Raw genomic sequence first — 11,421 nt, 5'->3', positions numbered from 1 at the left:
TAATTAGCATTATAAAAACACAACCTCCAAGTCTGTCAAGTACCAAAATCACATTTTATTGTTATAAATATCACATCTTATAAAAAGATAAAGATTTGAAAAGTAGATAGTAAAACATATTAGGCGAAGGAAGGATGTAACGTCATTTCATCGTGTGTGAAAAACAGAGTCTCAGTCTCTGATCTGACTGGCACACAGGGCTGAGGGAAACATTAATATACCATTATTATAACATTTGAGTCATGTGATTGGACAAACATGATAGTACTTTGGCCTTTTTATTCGCTGCTAAATCATGACTGAAATTGAAAGCCCTGTGGCCAGCAGACCGAAAAACCAAACTCAGCTTCGCAACAGAACTTCGACTCGAACACTTTAAAAAGCTCCTGATGTGACTTTCTTCTTTGGCGTTAAAAAAACAGACAACCTTTACTCACAAACATTTAAATTTGATCTGTAGCTTTTATCAAAAAAAAAAAAAGACTCACGTACAAAAATACAGTAGAAAAAAAAATTAAATTGAGGTATAAAACAAATTTACAGAACATTTATTTTGGGGTTATATCTTTATGGTGAGATAACAGGGGGAGTGGAGGGGTTGTAAATTTGCTCTGACGGTCGATCTGGAGACGGGAAGCCATCTTGCTCCCTACTGAGTGTCCTATCTTCGGAGGGACAGTGAAGGGGCCACTTCATCGTTTCGCTCCTACCCTCTGATCAGGAATCGCCCCCCCAGAACTTTAGCACCAAAAGGACTCTGACAGTCCGTCGTTAATTGCTCCCTGAGAAACACAAATCAAGACATTCAAATCAGAACAGAGGTTCTCAACTGGTGGGTCGGCACCCAAAAGTCTGTGAAGTGCTTTTTAAACATGTTTTCTATCTGACACCGTCTGACGTCCAAACTGTACAATTTTTAATAAAATAAATCTGATGGTTTTAAAAATATACATTCAAGGGGCTTTTTTCATGAAGGATTTGGTGGTAGGTTAGACCAGTTGAGAATCACTGCTGTAGAGGACAAAGAGTCTAATTTTTACAACTTAAACACATCCATTCAATTCCAAGTAGAAAGAAACCTCTGTTGTGTCAGGGTTTATAGCTGCATTAAAGCTCTGACGTTCTCTTCCTGGTTGACTGCTACGTGACAGGATGAAAGCTTAAAGTGCTGCAGCAGCCTTAATGACAGAACAAACAGACCCTCCATCCCGAACAAAGCCCGGCACTTTACGACGGAGAATTATCTGTGTGAGGAGTGTGTGTCAGTGTGCGTTCACGTATTCAACAATGACGGCTTTTAAGCTTCTCAGCTCCCAAACCTGCTCCGAGTTTGTTTCTCGAGCTGTCATCGAGGGCTGAATAAGACCGCACGTCGACATCTTTGAAGACAGGGCCTCTTATTTCATCGGAGAGGGTTGCAGGACGTGTCGAGGTGACCTTTACACACGCTCGTTTTAGCCATTTTTTCCGGACCACTTTTCAAGTCAAGCTCTTGCGCTCTCTGCAGATGTGTGCAGCATTAACAAGGACATCTGCCCAGGTGCCACTTTAAGGATTATCCTGTGTTTAGAGGCCGACTTTGTACTTTGAAGGTGCTCAGCGCGAGTCTTTGAGAGGACGTGAAGCCACCTGCAGACGTCAACACATCAAACATGGCGCACGCAAACACAAAATACAGGTAGAGGGGTCGCACACAGCTGTGTGTAATCATTGTTCTGTGGATTCATGTACGCACACACACACGTTACAAGTAGAGGGTCGCAGACAGCTGTGTAATCATTGTTCTTGAGTCTGTTTCAAGGGTGTGTGAGAAGTCGCTACACACACACACACACACACACACACACACACACACACACACACACACAGCGATAGAAGTGGAGTAGTGGGTGTAATCCAGATGTGTGATGACTGTTTTTCTGGATGCAGGGTCATGAAAAATAAACTTTAGCTTCTCTATACAGCAAAGGTTGCATTTACTTCCCCTGAAAATAATCTGTTTTTTCAGACATTCATCCATTGAAACCGGCAGATTTTGTCAAACAGGGATTGTCAAACAGCAAATATTATGGTACTTACTTTTGTCGTAATTTGACAGATAGCTATAATATAATGCCCTTTTTTGTGCATTTTATTGCATGTTTTTGATATTGATTATGCATATTTGGTGTTTTTTTTTCAATTTTTCCCACAGAAACACAAACATTTAAACAACCCTCCACAAGTTTCAAGTTTTGACACAAAGCGTATTGTACGAGATTTTCTGTGATTTCTTTTAAAGAGCTTATAAAGCAACAGTGATTGCTCTTGTGATCTGTGGATACACAGTTGACCAACATTTAACTTAGTGCCTGAATGCATCCTGTCTTGACAAACATTTAAGACCAGCTTTGCTGAAATGTCTCCTCCGCTGTGGCTGACTGTGTCGACATTGAAGAGGACGTTCATGTTTCCTGTGTTTTCATCAGACTTGAATGCAGCATTCTCCTCCACTGCATCTCTGTTTCGTTGTTATCTGTGCACAGTGTCTCTGTGTAAATGCTGCCTTCAGGGTGATGGTGACATCTGGTAGGAGTTGACTGACGTGATTACATCACCAAATGAGCTCACTGTCTGGTGCACCATCAAGTCAGTGTGTGTGTGTGTGTGTGTGTGTGTGTGTGTGTGTTTGGTTGTTATTATAAAGCGCTAAAAGGGCACGTCTGAGTAGAGTCTGTAAGGAGTGTGTGTGAGTAGGGGAAGGAGATTGACAGTACGTGCGCGTGTTTCTAAGAGTAAACTCTCACCTGATAGACACTGGCTAGTTGCTATGGCGATGCCGTACAAGTGAGAGCGCTGGTCCGGCAGGTATTCATCAGTGAACTGGCTGCTGTCTTTGCTCACGGCGATCACTCCGTCCCTACGAGAGAGGAAGAGAGAGAGAGCGGCGTTGAGGACGACTGATCCGCTCACTGATTGGTGATCAGGAATTATTTGAGATGGCAGTGCTGTCAAATCAAATAGATGACAAAATATATTTATTTAGTATTTTTTATGTATAGTATGTATTTATTATAGATAGTATAGTATGTATTTATTATATTCATTTTTTTATTTTTTATTCTCCCCTTCTCTCCCTCGTTATATTTACACACAAAACATACACACACAAACACAACCCTGCAAAATACATTGTCATTAGTTCCTGCTTGTTTCCGTTTTGTCTTGTTTATACCGTCTTAAATGTTAACACACATTCATCTCTCACTCGTATTGTACTGTCTTGCATCACTACCAATAATAATAAAGTAAAATGGGGCTACCTCCTCCAGTCCGTGTAGTAGAAGTGGTTCCTGTAGTAGACCATGCTGAACGGGTAGTTGACACTGGGGTGGATCACTCTTCGCCCTGAACCGTCAGGAGACACACACTCCAAACGCTTCGTACCTGATGTTTAGAAGGAGACAAACCGTGGATCTCAAAGTGCTTATCCTGTTATATGACAAACGTCTCACCGTGTCTGTGTTTGTCGTAGCTACAGGGCTACCTGCCTGGTGCCTCTGCTATCAGCAGCTGAGTGGAAGCTGTGTTTACCTGCATCGGCCCAGCACACTTGTCCTAAGGCCGAGTCATACGTGAGGGCGTTGGGCAGACCGATCCCGTCAGACACCACCACCCTGCGATTCTGACCGTCCACTGAAGAACTCTCGATCTTTGGAGCCTCTCTGTTCCAGTCCGTCCAGTACAGAGTCCTGCAGAGAGAAGAACATCTTTATCATTATCTCGTCTGTCGGCGTCCCGTGGACCGCTTCAGGAAGAAAAGATGAGCAAACCCTTCTCCTCCCAGTTTGACTGGATGAACTTGTTTTGGTGCTGAGCTGCGATCTGGCTAATATAAAGAGACAGGAGGAAAAGCACACACACACGAGTGCACGTGAATAAAGGTAGGAGAGCACAGGTCTCCAGGGAGCAGCAGCCTCGTGCTGATGAGGTGACGGTCAGGTTACTGTGAGCAACATGTGACCTTTGACCTCGTGCATTTTTTGGAACATGTTTCATCTGTATATATTAGGAAAACAATGAAACATATTGAATAATGACTTCTTTCATTTGCTGTGAATAAGTTTTATATGATTTTTGATTTTTTTAAAAACTTTTATTAAAGAACTAAAGCAGAGCTTGAAGGAGTGTGTGTGGGCTGCTCCTGACGCCTTGTGCTTCTCATCTGTACATGATGCTGTACATGTGGGCAGTCCACTGGGAGCGACAGGTAATACACACCACATGAGCAATCAACTCACACACACACACACACACACACACACACACAATGTGTTTATGAGTGTGTGTGCGTTCATCAATTGATGATGAACGCACGAGCAGATGTTGTAGATTAAACGTTTCAAAGTGTGTGTGCTTTCATATGTGCAGCTCTGTTAGTGCATGTGTGTGTGTGTGTGTGTGTGTGTGTGTGTGTGTGTGTGTGTGTGTGTGTGTGTCAAAGGGCAACATGTGAAGGCTCAGAAATCACAGAGCACATGCTTAAGCATAAGTGTACCCGTGTGAAGCAGTAATTACCTTTAGGACTTGGCTTTTTGTCAAAACACACACACACACGCGCACACACACGCACAAACACACACAGACACACGCATGCACACACACCACACACGCACTCACAGTTGGCCTTCAGTGAGAAAAGAAGTGTCAAAGCAATAAAATGAAACACACATTTTGGGGTTTATGATTTGAGTTGTGGTGTTTAATGACTTGTATTCACAACGCACACACACACGAACACACACGACCACACGCACACACATTTTCACACAAACACACATGCATACTTGTTGATTATGTGATTAGTTGTTATGATGAAAAGCAGATGTTATTCCTGGAGAGATGACTGATGACAGCCTCATGCTGTGTGTGTATGTGTGTGTGTGTGTGTGTGTGTGTGTGTGTGTGTGTATGACTCCAGGATTAATAGCATTAGTAAATCCAGTTTTCTTCGCTCAGTGTCAAAGAAAGCAGTAAAAGTCACTCAGGAGCAGGTTAATCAAACATGGAGGACTAAAGGGACGCTCCACCCACAGCACCTCATCCCGTCGCTCTCTTCGTAGCGGCGTCTCACACTAATGAGGTCACGTTTAGGTCACGGCCTTACAGACTCGGCAATAAAGCGTTCGCCTAAATGGCGTTAAAAATAATCCAAACTGTGCAGATGAATTGGAAACAGGCTGTGCTGATGATTCACTGCGTCGAATGCTGTTGATTTTGTGGGTTTTTCTAACGGGCTGAAAACCATCTGTGGCCTCTTCTGATAGAAAATCTTTATCTCCTTCTGCTTCAGTGGAGCTCATCCAGGATGTTACACTTGATGGCAAAGAGCGTGTGTGGGTGTTTGTTTGTTTCTCTAAACTCAGGGAGGAGACACACTAAACTGCGCTCCAAGGCTCGGAGAGTCGGATGACGTGACTTTCCTGTTTTGAACAGAGAGACGGACGCATCAAAAGAAAAGCGGTCAGATCGACATGCGTGAGGTTTTACCCAGTCGACGGGACCACTATGATGGCTCTGGGGTTGACCAGGTCGGTGTCGATCAGCGTCCGCCTCCCGCTACCGTCCAGGTTGGCGCTCTCGATCATGTCAGGGTTGGAGTCGACCCAGAACATCAGCCGACGACTGGCGTCCACCGCCAGACCCTCCGGACTGACCAGATCTGCACGGGAGCAGGGAGGACACACACGCCGTTTCATAAAGCGTTCCAATCAAACTGAAGGAGTGTAAAGGATGTTTTCACACACGCACTCTCCAAAAAAAAAAAACTGTGTGTATACGGCGCACGCTTGTTCTGACCCGTGTTAATGAGGATCTCCGGCTCGGCTCCAGGCGCCATCGAAGCTCTGTTGATTGTTCTGGCGGACAAATCTGTCCAATAGACACGGTTCTCTCTGCAGTCATAGCCTATACCAACCACTATGGAACCCTGCAAACACACACACACACATTACTGTTCACCTCGTGCTCTGTTGGTTGATTGTTCTGAATTGGATTAAATGTACAAAATCAAATCTGTAATATGAACAAGTACATGTAGAGTCAGGAGTGTTTTTGAGCGGCTTGCATCCAGCCGGGTCCCGTTGAGAGGCAGCGCTCCGATTTTCTGTCCCTGCGCGTACAGCAGGGTGATGTCAGTGTGAGGGGGAGGGGTCACGACTGGGTTAGGCAATGGGCGCACTGTGGGCGGGGCCACCGAGGGAAGGCCTGAGGAAAGAAAAGATGGATTAAAAAAAAAAAAAAAAAAAAATTCAGGGATGTTTGAAGCAGAATACTTGTGATGTGAACGAGCAGTTCGCAGAGATGGAAGTAAAGATTCTTACACGCAGGTTTGACGACTTCATGCGATCTGGTGCCGGGAACTTCCCGCCCGTCCTGGTCCACACACCAGCAGTAAGTGGTCTCTCCGTAACACTGGACCGGCCTACGGTTGGAAAATCACTCTCTCAAGTTACCCGTCACCGATATGAAGGATTGTGTGTTTTTGCTTCGTGTTTCTCGTGTACCTGAATTGTCCGTCTGCGTCGCACTGGGGCACGTATTGTTGCGCCTCGGGTTTCCCACCGTAGTGCTCAATCAAGCTGGCTCTCCATCGCTCACACACACTGTCGGGACGCTGGGTCGGAGCCACGTGGACTGAGAGGGACAGGAGCCCAACACACTTATTATCGAAGTAGAAGGATGACAACAAAGATCTAATAATATTCCAGCTCGAGTTTACACGACAATGAAAAGTGTGTGTGTGTGTGTGTGTGTGTCTTGCTTTTGTCAATCCTGTTTACCTCGTAAAGTCTCTTCAGTAACTCACTTTATGGGAGAGCTTGAAAAGTACACCAGAAACCACTTTAGGCTCCCCTAATGTTTATTCAGGCCTCTCTCTCTCTCTCTCTCTCTCTCCTAAACTCAGAGGGAGATTTGGGAGAATGTTTGAAAGGAGGGTGAGAAGAGAGCGACTTAAATGTCGTGTGATACGTTTATCCAGCAGGATTTAATGCATGAGAAGTTAGCATGCGGCTGGTTGTTTGGATCCGAGGTCGCGCTGATACATTTGTGGCAGAAAAAACGGTCAGATTTGAGGTGACATCCATCCAAGTATTGTTTCCAATTTGCTTTCACTCTCAAAGAAAAGATTACAGAGGAATCACCAAATCAGCCTCCAGTGTCTGGGAGTGTTCGAGGGCCAATCGTGACGAGAGTTTCAAGGAAGCAGAGCAAACATACAAACCTCCAAGCATGTGTGTGTGTGTGTGTGTGTGTGTGTGTGTGTGTGTGTTCGATGTGCATCTGGAGGGCGCGGTGTAACACTGTTTTGTCACTCAGCTGGCCGGGCTGCCTTTCCATGTTTTGGTTTGGTTGCCCGGCAGCAGCCTACAGCTCATCTGCCCAAGAAATGACCACTTCAGATGTTTGGATGGTCATAAATGGAATTTATAGCGAGGGCTGAATTTATAGAACGGCCTCTTTGTGTATATTCGAGTGGGCGAGAGAGAAGCACAGAGAGAGAGAGAGAGAGATTAAAGTGACTCCTTTTCTGAGTAAACTGTTTATTTCCTAAAGAAATTAATTTTGCATGAATCTAAACAAAACAAAAAAAAACTGTTCAATAAGTGGTAGCGTGCAAAGCTGTTTCAGTATTTTTTTTACTATGCAAATGTCATGACACTGTATGACTTTGTATATCCGCATGTCTCACCTGGTTTGTCACAGTCTTTGGGTTGAGTACCAGCTGAGGTCCTGGTCCCTGCTCTCTCCTGCCCCGTGCTGTCCACACACCAGCACTCTCCAGTAGAGCTGTAACACTGAAGCGAAAAAAAAAGGAAACATTTATACTTCTGTTTTGTTTGAGAGACTCAAAAATGGCTGTCAAAGAAAGTCACTGTGTCTGTCGGAAAAGAGTCTCTACCTGCAGTGGTGTGTACAGCCCGTTAGCGTCACACTGCGGTGCATATGCTCCATATAAAGGATATCCATCTGGACTGGTGGTCTGCACGCTGTCTCTGTGGTGCTCACACTGAGTTTTAGGACGTTGAGGTTCATCTACAAAAAATGGCGGGACATTTTGATCACGTTAAAAAAACAGCAGCTGTTGGCGGTGACTGTACACACTGAAGTTTGACCATCTTTCACAGGTTAGCCGTTCACTTAATGTCTCATCACTGTCAGCCCTAAACATGATGCATCAACTCTGCGCAGATGATATTCTTGTCTGAAACGTCTGCAACGCCTCACTATGATGAGGAAGTTCTGGAGCAGAATCTTTTTGCTCTCCTAAATCGGAGAGAGGCAGTCCTGCATTTGTAAACTAATGCGTGGAAATACAAACGTTAGCGTTTAAATAGCAGCGGGGGACACCAGGAGGTGTAAATGAGAGAGGCGTTTATCCGCACCTGGTTTGTCACAGTCTTTGGGTTGAGTACCAGCTGAGGTCCTGGTTCCTGGTCTCTCCTGCCCCGTGCTGTCCACACACCAACACTCCCCAGTCGAGCTGTAACACTGAAACCACAGCGAACGATTCCTTCGGTTTTTATCTCAGCAATTCTTCTCATGTTCTTCGCACAACTAAATGGGTAAAACAGTGTGAAATAAGCCAACAGATATCTACCTGCAGTGGTGTGTACAGCCCGTTAGCGTCACACTGAGGTGCATATGCTCCATATAAAGGATATCCCTCTGGACTGGTGGTCTGCACGCTGTCTCTGTGGTGCTCACACTGACTTTTAGGACGTTGAGGTTCATCTAGAAGAGAAAAAAAACAGAACTTGAATTTGAAGTCTTTCGGAAAGACAAACATGTTACAGGCTACGTTACACACGCTCCCCTGCTCTATGTTATGAGGCTTTTCACACATGCACAAAACTGCTTACGTGTTGTGATCAAATCATTCTTAAACACCAAAAAGTATAATAACAGGTCATCATGTCTTACTTCTCAAACTGTTTGTTCAAAATAAACCGGTAGTGGAGCAGTCAGTCCAAGATAATTGACCGCACCCACGTAATCCTGAGAAGTGGTCTGCTGGTTCTTAATCACTAACACCTGTGTGGCTGTACTGAAGCTTTAAGAAACACAGATTCATCACACCAACATCTTTCACAAAGTTTTTCTTTTTTTTTTTCAGGCCTAGTTTTTTTAATAAACTGGCGTACCACATAGTTCAATTCTCAGCCCACTACAATTTCTTTCCTTTATGTTCCTCTGTATTACTGGGACAACCTTGATCCTTCCTGCCAGCACTGCCACGACTCTATTAAAGAACGACTCATATCCCTCCTTCATATACCACAACATTCGACAGTCTCACCTGGTCTGTCACAGTCCACAGGTGTTGTACCAGCTGGAGTCCTGGTTCCGGCTCTCTCCTCTCCCCTGTTGTCCACACACCAACAATGTCCAGTAGAGCCGTGGCACTGAAACACAACATAAGGCATCATAATACCAGTGGAGAGACATTACGCCTTTGTACATTAAACATCACACCTGAGTCTTACCTGTCGAGGTGTGTATTGTCCATTGGAATCACACTGAGGAACAAACAGTCCTGGGATAGAAAATCCCTCGGGGCTGGAAGCCTGTGCTCGCTCTCTGTGCTGCTCACAGTGAGTTTTAGGAGGCTCGGGTTCATCTGGTTGTTAAAGATGGAAAAGAAAAGGATCACTCACAAACACTTTGAAATATGGGTTATATCAGATCAATTTGGAGCTCTGCTACCATTAAAGATCTATAGATTTGTGAAACAGATGGCAACAACAGGATGTGAGTTTTGGATGTAATATTCTTTTACACAAGGAACGGATGTACACAGGAAAGCAAAACTTATTGAATCTACTTTTTTTTTTGTATCAAACTTGGCCTCTCATGTCTGTGTTGCAGAGTGCATCAGCCCTTCTTTTTTCAGTTATTTGTGTAAAACAAAACACTGTCTGTTATGTGATAATTTTTCCAGATCACTAAATGTGCCGAGGCTGTAGTCCTTCTTACAGCGGCTGTGAGTTCAAATCTGACCTCGGCCCTTTACTGCATGTCATCCCCCGCTCTCTCCTCCCAACACTTCCTGTCTCTCTTCAGCTGTCCTATCTCATAAAGTCTGTTCTTCTAAAAGGCGCATCTTGAAGGGGATCACTCGGGGCACGTTTGTTTTCTCACAAACAACTCAAAGGTAGGTCCTCTTCAACTTCTGACAAAAACATTCCAGCTCAGGTTGATTTGTTGTACATATCCAAATGTTTTGTTTTACCTCCGACTACGCTTTATCTTCCTGTTTCACTCTGTCCTTGTATACCGTTAGCTTCTTACCACACACAAGTCTGGCAGTGATGTCACCTGTTTTTCCACGCATTCCAACGCATTGACCCAATGACCTTGATAGTGCACCACTTACAAGGTTAGACACACACTCACGTAAACGTGCCGTCTGTTTGACTTGTCATTGAGCTGAGGAATTAGGCGGTTCACGGGTCAATGTTTAAAAGACAGCCTTGAGGAGCGATGACATAATGCACCTGCTCGCTCTTGTACTGACTGGCGTAAGTAAAACAGCTTCAAGCACTCACAGTGGAACATGTCGGCCTTTTCATGTGTTTACCTGGTTTGTCACAGTCTGTAGGTGGTGCACCGGGTGATGTCCTGGTTCCAGCTCTTTCCTGTCCATTACTGTCTACACACCAGCAATGTCCACTCGAACCGTGACACTGAAAATTGTATGTTTGAATTTAGTATCAAATGAAATAAAAATCAGTTCTGTCAGTTAGCAGCACAGTAGTAAAATGTAAACCTGTAGTTGTGTGTACAGTCCGTTAGTGTCACACTGAGGTACGTAGGCTCCGACTACAGGATGTCCCTCTGGACTGCTGGTCTGCACACTGTCTCTGTGGTGCTCACACTGAGTTTTAGGACGCTCTGGTTCATCTGAGGAAAAAAAACAAAAATTTACAGACACTGAAAAGCAAACTGTTAAAATTCCATCGAATATTTGCATTGGAGAAAAGCTTTGAGCTCCAAATTTGATTCCAATTTCTACGGGCTAGTTACCCTTTATTGATATCTAAACATGAAGAAAATGCTTCCTTTTAGAGGAGAAGATTGACAATGTTACAACCCTTTTTCTTTTTCCGTCTTGTATTGTGAAGCGAGCAGCTTGTCTCGTCACACATAGCACGGCTCTTCCTAAGATAAAGCTAACATAAGCATGTAACATCTTAATGCATACAGAAAAACAACTCCTTTATAAATATAACCAAATGATGTCGTCTCCATCTCTCAGGGTTTAAGCTACACTAATTCTAGCATTAATTTGTTAAGTACTGTACAAACACAATGTTGGTATGTATCCTATCACTTATTTAAAGCCTCAGGCGGAGAGCAAACAGGATAACTTGTTTGTTT

The 11,421-nt window shown here is 44.2% G+C and overlaps 1 protein-coding gene across 4 annotated transcripts in view; it reads right to left on the bottom strand.

Annotated features, from left to right (window-relative positions):
* Positions 1-35: 35 nt before the first annotated feature.
* Positions 36-11,421, bottom strand: part of nid2a (nidogen 2a (osteonidogen)) — a 42,415-nt gene continuing 31,029 nt past the window's right edge. For 3 of the 4 annotated variants that reach the window (XM_079335964.1, XM_079335966.1, XM_079335967.1), the window contains 17 exons: positions 10,811-10,944; positions 10,622-10,727; positions 9,528-9,661; positions 9,341-9,446; positions 8,642-8,775; positions 8,427-8,532; positions 7,943-8,076; positions 7,733-7,838; positions 6,546-6,675; positions 6,363-6,463; positions 6,074-6,246; positions 5,839-5,968; positions 5,530-5,701; positions 3,574-3,731; positions 3,303-3,426; positions 2,787-2,899; positions 36-782 (listed from right to left, as the gene is read on the bottom strand). In XM_079335964.1, the coding sequence (XP_079192090.1) occupies positions 772-782; positions 2,787-2,899; positions 3,303-3,426; positions 3,574-3,731; positions 5,530-5,701; positions 5,839-5,968; positions 6,074-6,246; positions 6,363-6,463; positions 6,546-6,675; positions 7,733-7,838; positions 7,943-8,076; positions 8,427-8,532; positions 8,642-8,775; positions 9,341-9,446; positions 9,528-9,661; positions 10,622-10,727; positions 10,811-10,944 (2,072 nt within the window). In that variant the 3' untranslated portion in view covers positions 36-771. The remainder of the gene's footprint in view (positions 783-2,786; positions 2,900-3,302; positions 3,427-3,573; positions 3,732-5,529; positions 5,702-5,838; positions 5,969-6,073; positions 6,247-6,362; positions 6,464-6,545; positions 6,676-7,732; positions 7,839-7,942; positions 8,077-8,426; positions 8,533-8,641; positions 8,776-9,340; positions 9,447-9,527; positions 9,662-10,621; positions 10,728-10,810; positions 10,945-11,421) is intronic. The other variant, XM_079335965.1, reaches the window with a different exon arrangement.

Source organism: Symphodus melops, assembly GCF_947650265.1.
Source record: "Symphodus melops genome assembly, chromosome: 23".
Classification (NCBI taxonomy): Eukaryota; Metazoa; Chordata; class Actinopteri; order Labriformes; family Labridae; genus Symphodus; species Symphodus melops.
This window is presented reverse-complemented; position numbering and strand designations above follow the sequence as displayed.